Source organism: Polistes fuscatus, unplaced genomic scaffold (genome assembly GCF_010416935.1).
Source record: "Polistes fuscatus isolate 324 unplaced genomic scaffold, CU_Pfus_HIC Scaffold9, whole genome shotgun sequence".
Lineage (NCBI taxonomy): Eukaryota > Metazoa > Arthropoda > Insecta > Hymenoptera > Vespidae > Polistes > Polistes fuscatus.
In genome coordinates this window covers 2,375,906-2,399,052 of record NW_025113173.1, presented here as the reverse complement: position 1 = coordinate 2,399,052, position 23,147 = coordinate 2,375,906, and the positions used below count along the sequence as shown (strand labels likewise).

Sequence of the window (23,147 nt, the reverse complement as noted above, 5' to 3'; positions counted from 1 at the left end):
CAGAAATAAATGCAATTCAAATAATCTTGTATAATTCGTTTTTTTCTTTGTTCTCTTTCATAGGTGTTCCTATTGATAGTCGGTGGTTTGCTACAAAGATGTCTAAAATTCTTGAGAATGTTCCTGAAATAGATATCGATAAAGGAGAATTTAAATATATGTTATTCAAGCTTGTTGATACAAAAGCCAATGAAAGCAAAACAATTATTAGAGGTTATATAAGTGCAGCATGGCACGGTAAGTAGTTCCATTCTATTTGCCAATTGCATATTCATCCATCAACATAATAAAATGTTAACGTCATAAGTAATAATTAAATATTACAATGGTTTTTGATAACGCTCATGGGGGATTTTATGTATCGTAGAATCATTCATGATCTTAAGTTAATTTATTTATTACTTACTTTGCTTATACTTCTGTTCGACGTATACTTCTTATTTATTGCATGGATGAAAATAAAAACCATAGTTACACAGCAAATTATACATTTTTATGATATTATTATTATAATTATTATAATTATTATAATTATTATTATTATTATTATTATTTATTATTATTATTATTATTATATGCGATACTTTAAATTTCTTATATGTCTTACATATAATATTATTTACAATATTAAAAACATACTCTATACAGATTTATGAATTTATAATTTATGACAGTTAATAAGAATACAAGATTTGCTGTAACACTACTGGATTATTTTTTTTTTCTTTTTTCAATAATATTTTTTATACACATATATAAAACATGCCGACGCATTTGAAAAAACCTTATTTGTGAAAAGTCTACAAAATAATTTCTACGTACATCAGTTTTAAGAAAAATATGCTTGCGGAATTCTATATCTCTTTTGTTGATTTTTGTTATTATTATTATTATTATTTATTTTCTTTAGTTTTAAAAAATAGTTTTGATGGAATGTCAATATTATTTCCTCTTTTTTTTTTCTTGTTTCTGCAATAATAGTACCTTGAAAAAACATAGTAACTTTAAATTCCAACATATTTAGACTGGCAGTTGATATATTTAATTAGTTTTCAAAAATTTACATAATAATACGAATGTAATAAACATTTGGAAGTCCCATCAATAGATAAGTTAATTCCATATTTCCTTTTACACATACTTATATCCATCATTCTATCATTATAGAATAACTACTCTTTGTATTTTTATTCAATTGACATATTTTTTGATCGTAGTAAATCTCAATAATTATTACCACGAAGCTTTTTCTATTTGAACGTAAGACTTTTCTGTTTCTCAAAATATTGCCAGTTTTGTGTATATCAAATCGAAATACATATATATATATCATTAGCGTAAGAAAGTTAAAAGATTAAAGAAAGCTCCCGATTTCTCGTACTGCAAATTGATAATTTAAAATCAGTCAATAAAATCATGATGAATGAAGGAATCTTTCTCTGGAGTATGGAAATGTATTTTCAAAAAATATCTACTTTCTCGATTCATTTCCAATATGACAAGCATTCAATATGCACTTCACATGTTTTGATTTCCATCAATAATCTTAAATGTTATTTTAAATTCCAGTTGCACTAAGAGGCTCTTCTGAAACAGCACCATGCCCTTTGTATACTAAAACCTAACTTACAGTCTTTCTCATTAGAATTCTTCAATTGATAATTTTTAACATCGTTATTATCCTTCTGCGACTGTCGAGTAGACATCTCGTCAGTTTTAACCAGCTCTCAGGTACTGTCCTCCTCTTCGCATTGTTCTATTAGATCAACGTCGACAATTCTTGATTGTTTATTTGTCTTCTCTATAGTCTTCAATATCGATTCCTTGTTTTTCGTTTGATTACAATCATACTTATCCGGATGTTCATTAATATCTTCCATCTTTCTCAAAGGTTTAGAAAATTCTCTAATTGGTGATGGAAACCCAACGATTTCTGGATCAGTATTGGTATGAGTTAAAGTGAATGGTAATTTTAAGGAAACATCACCGCCTATTGTTGATATTATCAGTTTCACCTATAAGAAGAATGTTAATGAAACAGTCAAAAATATATCCCATTAATTTACATATACATTTACATAAATAAAAACGAGAGATAAACTTCTTGTAAAATACCTTAACGTAATATGACACGTAAATAGCAAAAACATTCCTATCTTCTGGACCGTTTCCAGGACAAACGATCGTAGAAGCTAAGGTAGCACCAATCTTATTATTACTATCTTCCAAAGCAATCCAATTCTTACTGGATCCTTTGATAGGTTTCAAGGTGTAAGATTTTTTCAAACTGGATCCTGGTCCTATAGGACAACCCTCTTTAGAAGATACAAGAGCTACCACGTTTTTGAATTTGCCATTGCTGAACATACACACGTCGACATGTTGAACGACGAAAACCTAGACACACGGAGAAAAACAATTAAAAAATAAATAAAGAGAGAGAGAGAGATAATATAGTATAATGAAAAGTTTCCTTAGATGAAAGTGTTCTTTTGAAGTAAATTCATCAGAATAATAATACATTCAAACGTTTAATAAATATTTCGTATATACACGAACACATATATGCAATTGCGAAACGTGTTGTTCTGTTAATTCGTACGGATATTCTCGGTAAATACAAATCTATAAATAACTAGGAATATTATTGTACAATTATATTCCTACGTTTCTATATATACGTTTAGAAATAGCGAACATTTAATCAACCATTTACTGAGATATCAGTAGCATTAATGTATCATATTTTCTCTCTCTCTCTCTCTCTTTCTCTCTATTAGTTTAAAATTTAATCAAATGAAGTATTTTCACGTTTAACTGATTTAATACTTTTCCCCTGTCTTTCCCCTCCTCCTTCTATTTCTGTATGTCTCCCTCTCTTTAAATATCCTTAGAAATATGAATTTTCCTATAGTAAACAATACGCGATATATTAAATGAATAAATTAATCTATACATAAAGCTTTATGTAAAAGAGAGAGAAGGAGGAAGAAATAGAGAGAGAAATATATATATACTGTTATTATTAATATTTGTATGTGTGTGTGAATGTATTTAAACTAGGCTTTCGCTATATTATTTTAAAAATGAATTTTCTTATCGAAAGATGAATGTCGTTTAAACTTCATTCTCTTTCTGTTACGGACAGTACCAGTTAGAGCTATAACAATAATAACAATAACAACAACAACAACAATAAACTAGGACTGATCATGTTTCATAGTCACGTTTGTCCACGTCGATGCATTCTCTTTTTCAAACAAAGGCTACTACTGTTCTTGATTAACAGGGAAAAGGTATACCAGACGTGTGTCGATTTTCTAAACATCGGTATTATTTGTGTATTCGTGTCATCTTTTGTTTATTGACTCTGTTATTAAAAAATGTCTGATCATATATGGGATCATCCCCTGTTCGTACTATTAAAATTTGATTTAATACTTTGCTTTCTTGTTCATTTCACGTTAAAAAAATTGGTCTCGGTTTCGATTATGGATTTATTTTTTGCAAGTAATTGAGACGGAAGGGACGAACAGGTGATGTCTTCTTATTTTTCTTGTTTTTTTTTTCTTTTTTTTTTTTTCTCTTTTTCTCTTTTCATTGTAGTAGAAAAGGTCGACCATAATAGTATCGGCCGTGAGGGACGTATAAAAAGAATAGCGAAGGGTGTGGGTCGCCAAAAAATAGCACACTTAATCCCTACCATAAGTCTTACCAAAGTAACGAAAAACTTGCGAGTAAAGTTTTTCTTTTTTTCGTACTTTCTTTTCATTTTTTACTTTTTTTCCCGCGTTTCTTTTTTTCATTTTTTAATATCAAATTTCTCTTTCAAGATATATAATTTATAAATCTTTCGTCGCACACAGGGACATTATTTAATGAGCGTGTCTTCGATAATATGCGTTAGATCATTTTTATTGATTTTGTTTTAATCGTTATAATTGATTTTTATTATTAGGGTTAATAAATTTATAGAAGTATTTATTTTTTGAATTTAAAACAATTTAAATTTATTTTTATTTATTTATTTATTTATTTATTTATTTTATTGAAAAGTATACCCGGTGTAATTAATTTTAATCGTAATTGTAAATAATAGTTTCCATTAGAAATTCCGCAAGCGTCTTCTAATTTTTCTAAACAAGACTAATTGTAAGAGATAGAAGAGAAGCCATTACGATAAAGTGGATCTTAATGCATTTATTTGAAGAGGAGCATGGTAATCGTTGTAACGATACTCGTTTAACATTCTAATTATGCGAATTTCTATGTTAAATTACGTTTAATTCGTTGTGCTTTGTTTTCTAGTTCCGACGAAATTAGATTTGGCTTTTAATGTCCTTCAGCATAGTTTAGTGAGTATTATACAAATAGGATATTCAGAAAATACGATTTGCCATGGCGTTTAATCTATCCTTGCCTTTTAGCTTCCAATTTATATGTACCCGAGAATGGAGTAAAACATTTTCTTCTTAGAATATCATATTACTTTGTTTTTAATATTTGTCAGGACGAGGAGATTTATTAAAGTCGTATCATACTCCAAGATATTATATTATATATATTAAAATATGCACGTATAATATATAATGTAGTCTTTAAGTTTGGTCGCAAGCAAATTTATGGATAGCAAAAAATTGGAGTAAAATTTAAAAATTCTTGGACGTGCCATCGATCGAAAATTAATTCAAAATCAGTTTGGCAATACTACGCGTATAGTAAAGTATATCTATGAGTTTATGATAGTGAAAAATAAGATAGATAGTATATACATAGGAACGCGAAAATATTTACTCCGGTAAAGTGGAAAAGTTTGAGAAACATTGAGAACTGATATATAATTTAAAATACATTTAAAATGCATTTTATTAAGAATATATTTATAGAGACATTTACTCGTTAATATTAAAATATCTTTATAACAATTTGAATAATCAAAAATATATAATTTATTTGCATAATCGTGTACTCGCATATTCGCGTATCTAATCACGTATATTCGATTATTTTCCGCTTACTCTGACACCATATATATTCTGAGCTTATTTCATGTTTACCTAATCATCCTACTACAATCATAACTTCATACCATATTATTGTTACCATTTTCAATGTTTAATTTAAAACGAATAACAATGTTAAAAAGATTAATCAGATATTTATGCTATTGTTAGATTCTTTTTTTGTTTTTTTGTTTTTGTTTTTTTTGTTTTTGTTTTTTTTTTTTGATATTATTGCAATATATAAAAAGTAAATAAAAAATGTCGGAGAAATGTTTAATAAAAAGATGACGAAGCACGTCCAACATAAAATTGATAAAAATATTTTACGATAAAGCGGATTACTTTGTTATATTTTTATTTATATTTCTTTTCCGGTATATATTTTTATCAAAAAGAAAGAAACAAGAGAGAGAGAGAGAGAGAGAGAGAAATCTCTTGATATTTATTTTACAATTCATCATACTTCTCTCCGCGTTTGTTTTTTTTATTTTTACGTTAATCGCGACAGAAATATTTTTGCATTACATTCAACAATTTTACGATTATTGTAAAGCTCGGTCAAATTGAAATTGGAGAAAGAGAAAGCACATGCACACGCACAAACGCATATACACTCATATAAAAGAATAATATATGATGCATTATAAATTATTGATTTCTATATCTCGACGTAATTATCAATTGGTCTTTGTCGTTAAATTCATTCCTGTTTCATACGTATTTGCATTGAAATTTAAATCCACGGGAATGGATATTCAACGTAAAGGCTTTAAATTATTCAATAAAATAAACAATATTGATAAAAAGAAAAGGAAGGATATTTTCGTTTAAATCGTTGATACATTGTTGAAAAATTTCGCGTAATTAATTTGATATTATTTCAATATTGATTATCATGTAATTAAACATTATTATTTTCTGCAAAATAAATTAATAAAAATAACGAGAGAACATCTGATGTTATTCCGATCGTAAATTATGTAAATATAAATTATATTGATTAATGATAAAAATATTAGACCGTGTTAAAAAAATAAGAGTAAGTTATGTTAGACTCATTACTTTTCAATCCATCAACGTATATTAATTTGGCCAAAATAAGGAAAAAAAAATTAAATAGTATTTTTAAAATGATCTTTATACCTTGATTCGCCTGACAGATTTGCTGCTATTGTTATTAACATTGACGTGGACGGTTATGGAATCATCATGAGTATAAATTGCACGATCCAATCTTGCCTCTAAACCAACATGTCCATCGCTCAATAAAAATGGTTTTTCGATGGCAGCTCTTGGTATATCTTCTATAACAACAAAGTATCATATTCCCCAATAAATCTTTCGTTATTTTTTTTAAATCAAAAAATATTGAATAAATCAGAGGATATATAAAAACGTACCAACTTCATCGACAATTTCATTGGTTGAAAAGGAACTTCTCATTTTGCTCGTTGGAATCCTTGGAATTATTTTTAATGCAGGAACACTGTACATCGTAAGACATGGTAATGGTGGTTTCGTAGTTCGTTGAATCACTCTAATCCCCATTCTAACGGTTGATTTTTCTTGCAACTTATCTTCTGGTCGATCAGCTTATGCAATAATCAATAAAATAAATAATACGAATGTAATGTATTTACATTTTTTTTTTTTTTTTTTTATGCACATGATTTATTTTGCCCATAATTTTATTTGTAAAACAACAAAAATAAAAACATAAAAACATACGTAGAAAAAACATTGGATTATAACGTTCCTCTGGTTTTTTTTTCTTTTTTTTTATTGGTCAGTTTATTAGTTTATTTTTTTTTTCTTGTCGTTGTACTCACCCATGTAAACTCTGATATCGTAACTCGTTCCAATGGGTGCACCTGTATATTCTTTAGCAGGTACCAATTGCACCGATGGCGGTGCCACGGGTGCCAGTTTCATGGTGAATGCGTAAGCGTTTGGTCCCAATTTTTTTATCAAAGCCTCCTGAAAAAACAATTCATATCAATTTGTTAATTGCATGCACTCTTAATTAAACATAAAAAAAAATTCATATTTTCTTACGCGTACGCGTTAATAATCAGTGCATGCGTATGCGCGTACACATAAAAAATTTAATATAATATTTGTAAAATTAATTATTCATTTTTGAAATTTTGTTGATCTTTTCTTTTATATTTACCGGAGAATTTATTATTATTATTTTTAGTTTATTTATGGGTTTGATATATGAAAGGATTGAAACGTCGAGAAGCTTTGATGATTTATAACTGGATTACACTTTGTCAGAGTATATTGGATTTGCATCTCGACGTATATGTGTTTATTCGCGGCTGATAACTATTGGATGATTATTACCTTTTCCGTTCGTTCAATTGTACTCTATTTTTCTTCAATATATAATATTGACAATTTTTTTTCTTTGACATAGGATATTCTATACAATATTCATATAACGCGGTTGAATTTATGCAATCCGTTTAAATGCGCGTTAATAATTCTCACAAGAGAATGATTATAACAAATTTGTATTTTTAATTTAAACATTATCGAACATTAAGTAATATAGAGAGAATAATGAAAAATTATGAAAATATTAAAACGAATATTATATAAAAAAAAACTATAAATTATATTATTTTAAATTCTCTAATACATTTACATATATATATATATATATATATATATATATATATATATATATATATATATATATTACATTTTCTTTTTCTTAATCACGTATATTGCATTAAATAAATCTTTCATATAAAATAGAGAAAATAAATGAGAAAAACGTTTCTTTCCTTTTTTTTCTTTTTTCTTTTCTCGGAAAAAATTTTGAAGACGTTAAATTAAATCCACGTTTTATTCGTATTTAAACGTATATGTTTTTTTATACCATAGAAAATAACGAAAGAAATTTCTCTAAGCGATTTTATTTGATAATCTTCATTTTTCCAAGGAAAGTACGTCTAACATTGTTTAATATTAACACACTGTCTACGTATATCGTATCTTAAAAGCATATTGTATAATTAACGATTATAATCCGAACTCAAACAGATGTTAATCCTTCACTAATATTCTATCAAGCGTTATCCTTTGGTTCGTAGAATTATATTATAAATCCCTATAGAACAGAAGCTTAGAAGTTATCGTTTATTCTGTCGTTAAAAGAAAAAAAAATATAAAAATTTCTACACGGATTTTATTCGAACAATTTGATTATAATTAATTATTATTTTTTTTTTTTGTTCAAATGTGTGCCAATACTTGATACTAGTTTCTATTAACTTTTAATTTGAAAAACTAAACCTTACGAAGTTTCACTTTTATCGTACCGATAAAAAGATAACTCATCATATTCGCATCACATCGTATCGTATAGTATTATTTCATTTTCGAAGGAAAACTCAGAGTTGAAAGGTCATAAGAAGAGAGTGTAGGAGAAATAGATGATGGGTAGCAGGGGGTAGGTGGGTGTTAAAGGAAATGATTGATGAACCATACCAAGGGTGCCAGGTCATAACGAGCTTTTCAATCGTGATTGACTCGTTTGTAACAGGAATTGTAATTATTGGAACTGTCGACGTACGTTTGTTTTTACGTTCCCAAAATCTTTTTCAATTTTCTATTTTATTTTATTTTTAATCCTCCTGAATCTATTTTATTATTTTCTTCATTTATAATAATAATAATAATAATAATAATAATAATAATAATAATAATAATTGTTTTTATATAGAATGATATTAATTTATAATTATTAGTAAAATATTTGTAATTGTAATTGAAAATGAAAATGAATAAAAGTTAAAGTCAAAGGTAAATTTATTAAAAGCATCTGAATGTATTCAAACGTTGATACGCGCTCGCTTAAATGGTTGCATACGCACAGGCGTCGAACGAATTAATGTTTTCTATGTAAAATTATATTTTTTAAAGGAGAAATTTATCAAACATAATTGTATAATACATAGTATGACTATACTCGTGTAATACAAGATATAAATTTAATATTGAAAATAATATATATATTTATAACGTGCTTTGCTATTTACTTGGAAAGAATTCGTTAACCTGACCAGTATTATTGCTATCGGATTTTCTTATCCGTCGTATTTTCTCCGCTGTGATATAATTAATCGCCGCAAATTGTTCCCCGGTATTTAAAGCGAGTTAACGCGATGTCAAAATTAATAATAAATTTCGCTATTTCCTCGTACAGATAATTCTCATTGTAATGGTGCACGACGTTATCGTAAATGAAACCAAACTAAACTACATTCCCTTTCGATTGCCGATCGTTATAAATAATGTTCAACGTGATCAAATAAATCGATAATTATCATCGATCAAATCGAATTAAATTGCGAACGACGGATTTACATTATTATATTAATTGTTCTTTTTCTTTTTTATCTTTTTTTTCTATTTTTCTTTTTTGGTAGGATGTTGTGTTCAGTTAAACGATTTTCTCTCCTTTTTTCTTTTTTTTTCTTTTTTCTATTTCCCCGTGAATTCCTTTCACGATTGTCTCGTTAATGATCCACTCCACCCTGTCCCCTGGTCCCTCCCTCCCCCCTCCAACATCCTCCCCTATTTCCTTTTTTTCGTTCTTATGTAGAATTTCTCCTTTTCTTTATCTCGCCTCGTTTACACGAACGCGAATTTTCTATTACTGCTGGTGAACATAATAAATAATACTAAAACGTTTCAACTCTCCTCCCCCTTCGTAATTGTCTGCGAAATTGTACCGGGAATATGTTGAACACGTCGATGAGATATATCTTCCTTCCTGCGTGAGAATAAAACGAAAAATACTCTTGCATTATCTTTATTCTCTCTCTCTCTTTCTCTTTCTATTTGCATATTATACTAAAAACACACACCGAATACACCGAATTACACGGCACACGCACACTTATTGTAGAATGCTATTCTTTTTTTTATTTTTTATGCGTGAAAATAAGTGCAATTAAATTTAATGCGATAAACGCGTATTTTTTTTTTTTTTACACCACTGCATTTACATCTTCCCCGTTCCTCCTCCTCTTCTCCCCCAGAATTTGTTTGATTATTCCTTATTTTGTTTGAACCGGTATTTGTTACTTTTCACTCACAGGGAAGGGCAACATACTTTTATATTTATATATTCCTTTCCCTCCTCTTCCTCTCAACCCCTTTTCCGTCCCGTTTCCACTTCCACTAGTTGTTTCATTTATCCTCTAGCTCGTTCCTTCATTATTCATCATCTTTGAAGATAACTGAGAAGGGTACGTTAACGTGCAAGCTCGAATGAGATTAAATTGTTAAAGAGGAAACCGTCGTTATCACATTTGATCCATTGGGTACAGATGTAATCATGTTTGAAATGAATGATTTATCATCGATTTTTTTTTTTTATTATTTTCCCTTCCACACACAGAGCCTTTCTCTTCTCTCTCTCTCTCTTTTTCCCTTTTTTTTCCTTTTTTTTTTGATTTATGATGTAAACTAATCAACGCGAGAGTAGTTTATGGATTATTTCCGAGAGTGGAAACTCGTGGGATTCGAAAATTCAGGAAACGGGAAGTGATTTGAGTGAAGGTAATTTTAAACTACATTGGTGCGAACGAAAAAAAATAGTAAAGGATAAAGAGAAAGAAAAAGAGAGAGAAAGAGAGATAAAAAGAAAGTTTAACAGTGATTTTGTTTTTAACTTTTTCTTACAAAAGTACATACTTCCTTTTATTTTATTTCACCTTTCATTTTATTTATTCGAATGGAAAAAGGTAAACTATCTTAAAAAAACAAGTTTATCCTTATGTTAGTTTTGTTTCTTTTTTCTTTTTCTCTTTTTCTTTTTCTTTTTCTTTTTATTTTTATTTTTATTTTCTTCCTGTACTTTTTCTCGTCAATTTCAATCATCCCGTGGAGAGAAAGATACGTAAAACTTGATTTTCCTTTCTAAATTGTTCTCACGACACTTTCCCCGAGACCTTATTGTGATTTGATATTCGATAATATACTTTTAAACGACTCCAAAGTTCTCTCTCTCTCTCTCTCTCTTTCTCTCTCATTACGTGTAATATCATTCTTGAATTTAGATACGTACGTATACTTTTTTCTTTTTTTTTTTTCAAAACTTTGTCTTTTGAAAATTGCATTTAAACGAAGGGACATAATTTTTTGTTCAACTTTTTGTTAATCCAGTTTATTACTAGTATTTTGTTGTTTCATTGTTAATAAACATTTTTTGTATCATTCAACGATGTGTTGTTATATACGATTATTGAATAAATTTATTTTAAATATGAGAAGATAAGTATTTATCGTGTGATTTATTAATAAAATGAAGGGAAAATGTAAAGTAAAATTTGTAAAAGTGAAGTTTAATCGTTTTGACTTGCAAAAAGGCTCGTATCATCTATCGTACAAGGTAATACATACATATATACAAGTAGACTTTAAACGACTCGAGTTTCATCATTATACGTAGGTATCATTTTTAATATTAGAGATACATTTTTCTCGAGTTACAATGGAATTTTATGAAATTAGAGAAGAATGGAAAGCTTTAAAAATTGCATAATACAATATAATAATATTATTTGGACAAATTTAATATATATATTAAATTTAAATAAATAAATAAACGTTAAGACACATCTCATTTATCGAAATCAATTCAATATATCTCTAATAATAATCTAATCAATTTATTTTCAAGAAATATAAGAAAAGTTCTTCTCGTACATGTGGAGAGGAGGAGGAGAGTTGAAAAGTTTCGAGCCTAACATAGAAACATCTTTTCGATTATTTTTGCTTAAAAATAAGAAAATAACAGTTTTTTCTTTGTCGAAATTTAATAAAACTTATTAACGTAATCTTTTCCTCGTATGCATCGGTCGAGGAATTTTATATAAACCATCCGAATAACTCGATTGCTACAGGGATAGAAAAAAATGTGTCGGACGAAATGTATTTGGTTTTGAAGGGTGGAATAATCCCATGTTAAAAGATCTTTTTTATTTTTTTTTTTATCTGTGCATGTGTAGAGGACGTACGAAGGTCAACTACGGTTTTTTCCCTTTTACTTTTTTTTTATTTTTTTTTTTTTTTTTTTTTAATAAAATGGTACATATTTCTCTACGTTTTTATCCAATAGGACGTTTTGCGTCGCGTACAATGAGCTATGCAAGGGATTTTCTATTATTATTTATTGTAAAAAAAAAAAAAAAAGAAAAAAAAAACGTAAAGTGCAACATAGTAAACGTACGTCATACTTATACACGTAGGTGGGTTGAAAAGTATTGAATTCAACATAGAAAATCATTTTTATTTTTTGTTTTTTTTCTTTTGGTCTCGTTCCAACTAACTTTTATTTTAAAGCAAATAAAAAGAAAGAAAGAAAATAAAAGTATTTTTTTCAATTGTTAAAGTTCAAAAGTATTTAAACTACTCATCCTCGTACGTCAAACGAGTTTATGTCACCCTCGAAATCGAGTAAGTCTCGTTTAAAATATTTGCATTTTTTCTTTGTTTTTGATTTTCTTTTTTTCCTTTTTTTTTTTTTTTTTTCCCACCTATCACCAATAACAATCGTATTTTTCCAATGGCGCGTTTTAAATATCACACTGGGTATATTTATCGAAAAGAAAAATTCCATTGGTCTCTTTCTCTCTCTTGCTCGCATTGGGAATACATAGAACTACTATGTATGTGCATGCATGCATACATGTATTGCATAGTGATATCATCAAGAACTTTACATACTTCATTTGCATGCGGTAAAATGAGGATGATTTTATCAGTCCAAGGAGACTACTTTATCTACTATTCGATATTCAAAGAAACTTACTAGTTTCTAATATTATTCCTACTAACCAATCGAGACCTAAACGTTTTTGAACTTCTTACAAATTTTATTCTATCACGTACTTCTTTCAAATTTTATTCTCACACGTACTTCCTATACTAGATATTTTTCCAAATTAAATAAATTAATATATCTTGATTTTATTTCAAACCAGAAAAGAAAGTTAATTAATTTTTATTAGAATAATAAAATAAAAGTTTCTATTCGTAATTTCAAGACATTTTTATATTTCTCGTGAAATAAAAATATAAATTGTTTACATACTTTTAAAAAACAAATATATACATATACAACACGTTGTAGGAGTACATCCGTATAATTTATTTGTATTTGAAAATACAAACAAATAAACCAAAATAGATTTATTCTAGAAAATTGTTTCAATATTTATATATTATTATATACAAAACTATAGTTTTATTTAACGTTGATATAAAGTAACAATTTAATCTTCTTACCTGAAGATATAAAAGCTCCTATCTCGTCTAAAAATAGTGAAACCTTTTAAAAGATAGAATAGTATGGATATAAACAAGGAAATGGTAGGATATAAAAATTTATCATTACTTTCGATGCTAGCTTAGTATGTCCTTGAAAAATATCATATATTCTCGACCAAAAAAACGAGCAAAAATATAAATATCCTTCTTCCTTGTTCCATTTTATTCATATATAAACGTTATAATATCATAAAAAATACTATATACTTTATATTTAATGAAAAAAAAAAAAAGAAAAAGAAAGAAGTAGAGAGAAAAAAAGAGAGAGAGAGAGAGAGAGACAAAAAAAAGATACGATATAATACATCGTAGAATGAAATTGAAATGAAAGGGGGTTGTGACATTTGAAGAATTACGAAATTAAATTTATATGAAATATCTATTATTATTATTATTATTATTAGATAAAACAAGGGTCTGTGGTTTTCTTGGGTTCTTCGAAAGGATGTTTCATTTTCTGTAAATGCAAAAAATAAAAAAAAAAAATAAAAAGAGAAAGAGAGAGACAGAAAATTTTCTGAGTCTTCTAACTGGCCTTGCCTCACCTTCGTGAGTTCAAGGATTCTATGTGTATGTACAATGTTCTATCGTGTTACTAGTTATAACAGGTAGGTATAGAGAGTGAGAGAGAGAAAGGGAGTAGGGGGGAGAGAGAGAGAGGGAGGAAGGAATGGTTTTCTATAGGGGATGCTGAAGGATAATATGGGCCAGGGTCAGATTCTCTACGGGGTCGAATCGAGCTACGTCATTCTAAACCCAACAATCGTTGCTTCTTGCTTGACCTCCTTCGAATCAAATATGTTATTTCCAAAGTTCCTATATATGTATATACGTTTATGTTCATGGTATGTGGTCTATGTATGTATGTGTATAAAAGAACGTTAATTTGTATTTTATGGTTTTACGATGACTCGATAATATTTTGGTTTCAATTTAACGATTTTAGAAGAGAGACACAACACACATACACGCGTTATTAATTATGATAATAATAAATCAGAGATTTTTTCTTTTCCTATGTCTCTTGCATAAATATTGCATTGTTATGACTTTTAATGTTATAATTGAAATATTGTTTTTATATTCCTTTTATATTAATAATCAAAATATATATTGTTCGTGTGTTTATATAATAAAATAAAATTTCGATGATTTTTGAATTTAATTCGAATATTATTTTAACATTATTATGTTCTCTTCTCAAAGTTAATTATAACATTCGAGTTTAATTATTGTTTATTATTATTATTATAATTACTTGTTAATAATTTTGTTATAATTTACTATTATTAACATTCAAAATTTATAGAATTTCGATATCGAATAATACGTATCGTTTTAATTTCTTTCTCATTTTCTTTCAAACTCGAGAACGTTTGTTACATAAATGTATCCTCCAGTTGAAAATTATTTACTACAACGATATTTATTTTCGAGGATATTTTATAAATAATATATATATGGCGTTTATAAAAAAAAAAAGAAGAAGAAGAAGAAGAAAAAAAACAAAGAAAGGTAGAAAATGTCTTGTTTGAAATTCTGATCGATTTCACGCTCTCCTTAAGTGTCGATTAGATCGATACCTATCATTCGTAACTGGTAAAACGTGACTCGTTTGATAGTCATGATACGACGTAGAACAATTTATATTGACGATGTACCATGGGTTATAAATTTTTCTCCTTTTTCCAATTGCATAATAATCCTTTTCTCAAAGTTAACTTTATATAATTTTTATAATTTATTCTTTTAATATACATATAATAATAAATAAATAAATAAATAAATAAATAAACTCGAAATATATATGAAAAATAAATACACATTTATTTTCTAATCTAACTGATCGATCTTCTTTAATTTTTTTTTTTTCTAATATTTTTTCATCAATAAGAAAATATTCATTTCATAATATTATTCGATAAAATAAAACAAAAAAGGAATGATTTACCTGAAAAGGTGCTATAATCTCGTGATAATCTGGTCCGAAATATGGTGGATAAAGTTGGGCGATACACATAACTGCCTCGTTGCAAAATTTTAGGCCCATTACTTCCTCGTCTTCCCTTCCATAACGAAACGTCAGCGTTATTTGTCCATAAACCTAAAAAAGAAAAAGAAAAAAAAGAAGATGTTATTAGGGTTCTACAACAAAACGATTTATCTGGACTAATATAATTTATACTGGACAAAAATCCATATATATATATATTGTATATATTATATTATATTTGAATAGAAAAATTAATAATTAACTTTTTCTAATTACAATTGAAATATTTTTCTTAAGGGTTAAATAATAATTCAACGTATTAATTATATTAATAACAATTAAACTTTATTCGTAGAACTTTTAATTAAATTTATTTATCAAAGTATTCAATCTCGAATGTTTAATTATTAATATTTAAAATAACTTCGTTTTAACGATGAAACTTAACACCATTGAATGACTAACCATTTTTTTGTATAATTATTTAATAAGAAATTTAATCTAATTTAAATAGGTGGTTAATTAATGATCGAAGAATGTTACCAACAGTGAGGGTTGGTTATTTCGTACAACGTTGAATTCAAAATGACCCATTTGCAAACACAATTCTGAACGTTTTCGCACCTTACGTTAGAGACTTCAAAGGGGTGTCATTTATCATAAATGAAATACGTACGTTCTCTCTCTCTCTCTCTCACACACTTACACACGCATAGGTAAACATGTGTACGTGTGACTTCTGTTCAAATTTGAGTGAAGAATTTACAAGGTTCAGGCAAAGGGTTAATTAACTTTGATAGATCAATGTTTTATAAAAATAATATAAATTTGTAGCAAAATTTTTTTTTTGAAAAACAAATGACTGTGTTTTCTAATATTTTATTTTTTTTTTCTAAGATATCATTTAATAAATTAATATAAAATAGTAATATTATTAAAAGAAATATTAATAAGAAAAGAAAAAAAAAAAGAGAAATAATTTCAAACAACTTACCCTCTTTTCTTGAAGATATTCTGGATCGACCAATAGAACGCCTTGTAACTTATCTATTTTTGCTTCACTGACGATGAGGTCTCTGTTTGCAAGGTAAACTGTTATTTTACCGTTTTGCGAACTTTTCTTGTAAACCCTAAAAGAAGAAAACAAAAAAGGGGACAAAAAATACGAAAATAATACAATGAACATATAAATCGTAGATTAATTGTAAGAATTAATATCATTCTATCCTAATTCAAACTCAAACTATATTAGACAGGGCTCGTTTTGTTTCCGAATTGTTTAAAAAAGAAAAGAAAAGAAAGTAAAAAAAAAAAGAAACAAGGTTCGCAATTAGACTCGTTTGTTGAGTTCTGAGAATTTACGAGAGAGACATGTTCTATTTTTGATTTCTTTTCATTTTAACATAGTCAAAGCTTTTTAACGAAGCTTTTCGGAAAAATATAAATACAAAAAGGTATTCGAGAAGATTTTCTTTTTTTTTTCTTTTTTCTTTATTCAAGTAATTTTTATTTTGTAAAGGGTAAAAAGATTTAACAAAAAAAACTTCTTACGTTTCGATGTCAAGCAGATTAGTATTCGTTATTCGAGTGATTTATATTTCATTTGCGAACGTTTTCTTTTAGATATTTTTTTTTTTTTTTCTTTGTTTCCTTTTTCTCTCCCGTGTATAATCTTTTTCTCTACGAACATAGGATTTTTTTTTTTTTTTAATTAATTTATTATAATTTTTTTTCCCATATAATAAGCAATTTAATCTTTATTCTTTTTTAACAGTTATGCGAAAATGTATTGTCCGTTCGCATAATTTTTGATGATTCATTTTTCCTACAAAATTGGAATCGATGGTATTTTCAAAGATATAATATCACAAAAGAGAGAAAGAAAGAAAGTGAGTTAAACATCTAACGATTGGAAACATAATACGATTTCTGATTACGTTATCATATCGGTAAAAATGGAAAGAGAGGAAGAGATATAAGTAGATAATATCATTTTATGTTACACCTACGCTTTGCCCGAACTCACGAGATTAAAATCTAATTATCGATATTTTCTATAAAAAATACAAAAAATACAAAAAATAATGAAATAATCAAAAGGAAAGCACAGTTGGCTGGCTGATAACGATGACAGAAATTTAACGTATATATTCACTTACATATATGTATGTATGTATGTATATGTGTGCATTTGTGTGTTTTTAATTTATTACATAATTATTATTATATATAATATAATATAATAATATAATATATAATAATTATGTAATAAATTACATATATTATTATATATAATAATTTAAATACATTGTGTGTTTTGTAATTGTGTCTAATATGAAAATACTCGATTTTATTAACTTAACAAACGTTGAGATAATTTTTTCTTGTTATTAATATACGAGTTTGTTTTTTATTCAAAGTTATGATAATTTTAAAATCTGTAATTTCATGCAGCACACATTTTGAATCTTAAAAAGATGTTCCATAAATTTCAATCCCTTCGTTTTCTTTTATTTCTCTCGGTCGCAGAAAAATCTAAAGAATTCAACGAATTCTGGAGGGAAAAGAAAATATAAAGAATAATGAATAAACTTGATCGGAGTGTTCTGGTATCGTTGGCTTCCATTTAAAAGCAGTATAGTGTCAAAGTAATTCGTTGATCCGTCCTAAAGTTAGGTAGTTTAGTTTGAGAGTTTAATTAAACCTCCTTGGTAAGCCATTATTTCGGTTAGGGTCATCCTTCTTTTCTCGCTATGTTTTACAAAACTTATCTTTGTTTAAAATTTTAAATAAACTATAATTTATTTTTCTTACAATTGGTTTTTTTCGTCTATCGATTAGGAACAATAATTATCGTTAATATAATCGAGTTTTATTCGATTTTCAATCGTCTCAAATATAATATAATATATACACACACACACACATATTTATTTATTTGTTTACTTAATTATCAAATTAATTAATTGTTTCTATATTTGAGCTCAAAACTTTTCAACCCACCCTCGTAAAGGATAACTCAAAACTCACACTAGACCATTTCCAAAATAGAATAAATTATTTTTACGTATTAAAAATTTACATTTATTCTTTTATACAAACGATAAATATATTTCTTGGAGAAATGATTTATTGAAATTAATTTTACAGATTTTACGTAATTCAAATGGGGCTACTACTTTGTTCTTTCTACAACGGTGATTTTTTGACCACCGTATATATATTTATTATGAGAAAAATATTTTCTTTATTTATCACATCTCGCGTGGCATATGGGTTATATTTAAAAAGAAATTAGATTAGATTAACGAAACTTATCGTTGGTAATAATACAAAGCTATGCCATATGCGAAAATATTATTTCGATGAATCATTTTCTCTTTCTCTCTCTCTCTCTTTTTCTTTCTTTCCCTGTTATTAATTTAAATGCATGCACACATTCAAAATTTTCACATCTGTGTTATTTATATCCTTCCTCATCATTTCCTATCATTCTTCTCATTTCTCAAAACAAAGGAATAAATTAATTGAAAAATATTTATCATCTAACCTTTGACTGATTGTGAGAGTCGTAGCGGAAAAATCCGAACTTGATTCGAATCTGTAAGCAAAAAAATAAATGGAAAATAAATAAGTATAGTAATTTTCTTTTTGTTTTTTGTTTTCTCTTTTTTTTTCTCTTTTACAAAAAGAAAAATTGTCATCATATCTTTTTCCCCGTTATTTGCTATAATCGTATTTTAATTAAAAGACGTTTCGATAAATCCTTCAACGAGCATAATCTTTAACGTTTCATCCAATTAAAGTGTCTCGTTCGAATGCTTCTGGAAAATCACGTTAATAGTGGCACGTTAATATCGTTTAATTTAAACATAAAACAAACTTGTCTTGGAACGAATCGTTAATATTCTTAATTATGCATTTATCATAACTATAAATATAATAAGCATGATCGATTTTTTTTTTATTGTAAAAGGAAAGACAAATGGATGAAAAGTTTCAAGGATATTTCGTTTAAATACATTTTTTTTTTCCAACATCTTCGATGAAACTTGGATAATTAAATCAATGTGATGTTTAATTAATTCCAACTAACATTAATTGTGCTGATTTTTTTTTTTCTTTTCTTTTCGAGTAAAACAATTAAGCGAATCACGTTAAAGTCGTGTAAATAATTCATCGGTAAATATGCAAGTATTTTTTTTATGTGATAAAAGTAATTTGGTGGTTGAAAAGTTTTGAACCTAACATGAGGAGGGTTGAAAAGTTTTGAACCTATCATGAGGAGGGTTGAAAAGTTTTAAGCTTATCACACAACATATATTTTTGTACAATAAACATGACTGAAAAAGAAGAAAAAAAAAAAAAGAAAAAGAAGTTTCTAAAAGAATATTTCTATTCGCTTTTAAATAAAAATCTACAATTTTATAATTTTAATTTCATTGATCTTATTGAAAGGAAGTACAATTGACTTTGAAAAGGAATCCCTTTTTTATTTTTTTATATCGTTGGTAAAAAGAAAAAAAAAGAGAAAGAATAGAAAAGAAAAGAAATGAAATGAAATGAAATGAAATGAAATGAAATAAAATAAAATGAGAAGAAAAGAAAGACATTATTAGATCGAGAAAAAAGTTTGCTTGAAAACTCTTTCACGAGTGAACCAACGTAGGTTGTTGTTGTATATAAAAATCGAAGTCACTGTCGTAACTTCTTAAGGTAAAGAATATACGAGTTGTTATAAACTAATAAGAGAGAGAGAGAGAGAAAAAGAAAAAAAAATATAGGGGATAGAAAGGAGAAGACAAAAAAAATGAAGATAAAAAAACATGAACGAAGAATCACCCTTTTAATACACCTACATACATAGTATATACTTACAAAACTCTTGTGCTACGAATATTATTACTACGATCGTAAAAATAAGAAATGTATAAATATTTAAAGCAAAAAAGAAATGAGGAGCAATATCGAAGTATATATATATATATAAATATATGCACGTGGTTTGTCTGTGTGTGCATATAAAATTTTATGAATATATTTATGTAAATACATATATGTATATATTCAAATGTAAGTATATATATATATATGGGCATGTTATATACAAGTGTTTGTTATATAGTTAGTATAATATCTTCCCATTTGTTCAACTTATTATGTATATAAGGCTTTAGGGGTGTCGTTATCCTACCCAACTGGGACATCTGATGAAAATTTCATTTTCCTCCTCCTCTTACATGCTATACATTCGATGTCATCTTTATAACGTGACTAATGAAATGTCTTGAAAATTTACTGGATTTTATTTGAACGAAGGAATAAGAGAATAATCTGTAGAGTATATAGAAATTAAGATAAGAATATATATATATAACAAAAAGACGTACAGATGATTTAACATCAGCATCGAACAACCGAAGAGTTTTAAACGACAACCCTTATCTCTTTAGATAAGACATTTCAACGAGAGAGAAAGAGATAGATAGAAAGGTAGATAGATTGATAGATAAAAGGATAGAAGAGGAGAAAGATGGTTCTATATAGAAAGTTGATTTCCTTCTGTTTATCTTGCGAATGACAGCTAACGTACGAATTATTCTTCCTTATCATTGTAATAGTAATAGTAATAGTAATAGTAGTGGTAGTGTAGTTGTAGGTGAATTTAATATGTATGAATGTTCTTACTCATCGTGTAATAGTATTAGTGGTAGTAATAGTATACGTGTTTCTATTCATGTATGTACGAATGCATATGCAAATATTCTTCCTTTTCTGTTTGCAGTAGTGTAATAGTAGCAATAGTATTCGTGATGTTTCAAGCTCACTCAAGTTATGTCAAAATGATCGATTCTCATTCCCAAGAATTAGCCTCGAGTATATATTTAAGGTTCTTTCATCATTTTCCGTAAATTTTAATTTCGATTAAAGTGTCCCATCGTTCATCTTAGTTTCGTCCTTTTTTTTTTTTTTTTGTTTTTTTTTGTTTTTTCTTTTCCTCCCCCATTTTTTGTCATTTTTACTTAACTTTTACCCAACGACACAAAATATTCCCTTTTTTTTTCTTTTTTCTTTTTATTTAAGATAATAGCTGTCAACTAAAAAAAAAACAAAACGAAAAAAAGGAAGAATTTAGTGCGTGGTCTATTAATACGATAACTTTAAATTTATCCGAAAAAAAATAATCAAATTGTATATGGGTAATCTTTTTCTTGTTATTAAAAAAAAAAAAAAACTTCGTGCGAAATTAATAAAAGAAAGGAAAAAAAAAAAGAAAAAGAAGAAATAAAAATTAAATCAACATCCTAATCGTTCATATTTTTCAATGACCTTTTCCGATCTCTTTAACTATCTTTTTCCAACTTTCAACATTTCCATTGACCTTTTCTGAACTTTCAAATAAAAAAAGATCTTTCTACTGATATAGCTAATAAAATTTTCAAATTGCAATGCTACATAATTCATAGACAAACTTATTGTTAGTTTTGATAGAATTGGTAACAGGTGAACTGTCCTTTAGTAGATATAATATAGTTTTTTTTTATTTATTAACCTTTTATATTTTTTAAGAGGAAGGAAAAAAAAAAGTAGTCTTTTCGCTGATCGTGTATTGTGACATGTGTTGAATAAAAGCATATTGTACAAGTTGAAAGAGGGTACTCTATAGCATGTGACCTTTCATGACCTTTCCTTTTCTCTCTCTTTTTTTGCTTTTCGCACACATATATACTAGTTTTTTTTGTTTTGTGTTTATGGTTTCATATCAAAGGTAAATGCATTATATAAGCTTGTACTTCCATTTAATATTTCATATGTGAATTTCTTAAAATTTCAATCTTCATTAACTAGTCCTTCAGGAGTCTTCAGGTATAAATTAATTAGTTCAACTTAATTAAGGTATTTATATGGATTGTTGTACTGCTTTAAAATGTAACATTTATGAATACGGGATTGCAATACAACGATCTAATATACCATTCTATTTTATTTTATTTTAAAAAGAGAGAGAAAGAGAGAGAGATATAGAATATAAATAGAAAAAAACATTTTTACATGAAATTGTTGAAAAATTCTATGTCGTCAAATACTTCAAATATTATATACCTAATAATACTGGAAAATATCGAAAAAATTACTCATATATATATGTGTGTGGGTGGGTTGAATAGTTTTGAATTATGATCAAATGGAATTAAGATAAATTCAAATTCGTATAATTTTGATATATTTGTAGTTCGAGGAAGATGGTTGAAGGTCATCCATCAGCCCTATCAATAAGAGAGACGAACTCATCGATTTACTCGAATTCGACGATGAACTTCCCTTACTCCCCCTCCTCCCCCTTGTCTTCTCCTCATCCTTATCCCTTTAGTTCTTAGCGAACTATGACCTTTCGCAGGAACCTTTCTCATTTCTATCCTATCTTTATGCATAAGATTTGAGAATTCTCACACTTACTCTGGTTTGACTTAATCAACCTAATTAATTCATCCGCATGTATGGACACAATTATTCACACACGCACCCACGCGTATTGTGGTTTGATTTTCCTGATAAAAAAATACTACAAATCATATTACATTTCAAGAGAACAATAATCATAATATATATATATATATATATGTGTGTGTGTGTGTGAAAATTAAAAATTTTAAATATTAGTAATTTTTCGTATATGCATTTAAAAAAAAATAAAAAAATAATACGTTGCGTTGACACGTAAAGCAATACCATTTCTACGTATATTTTTTATTTACTTTATTTATTATTTTTTTTCTCTTTCGTTTATTGAATCGAAA

General features: G+C 27.3%; 1 protein-coding gene across 1 annotated transcript in view; it reads right to left on the bottom strand.

Moving 5' to 3' along the window:
- Nucleotides 1–910: 910 nt before the first annotated feature.
- LOC122525792 (arrestin homolog) overlaps nucleotides 911–23,147 on the bottom strand; it is a 33,177-nt gene continuing 10,940 nt past the window's right edge. Inside the window, exons 4-11 of the mRNA XM_043648747.1 lie at nucleotides 18,899–18,949; nucleotides 16,343–16,478; nucleotides 15,307–15,459; nucleotides 6,833–6,980; nucleotides 6,404–6,595; nucleotides 6,147–6,307; nucleotides 2,116–2,397; nucleotides 911–2,015 (exon numbers count right to left, since the gene is read on the bottom strand). Coding sequence (XP_043504682.1) covers nucleotides 1,728–2,015; nucleotides 2,116–2,397; nucleotides 6,147–6,307; nucleotides 6,404–6,595; nucleotides 6,833–6,980; nucleotides 15,307–15,459; nucleotides 16,343–16,478; nucleotides 18,899–18,949 — 1,411 coding nt within the window. The 3' untranslated portion in view covers nucleotides 911–1,727. The remainder of the gene's footprint in view (nucleotides 2,016–2,115; nucleotides 2,398–6,146; nucleotides 6,308–6,403; nucleotides 6,596–6,832; nucleotides 6,981–15,306; nucleotides 15,460–16,342; nucleotides 16,479–18,898; nucleotides 18,950–23,147) is intronic.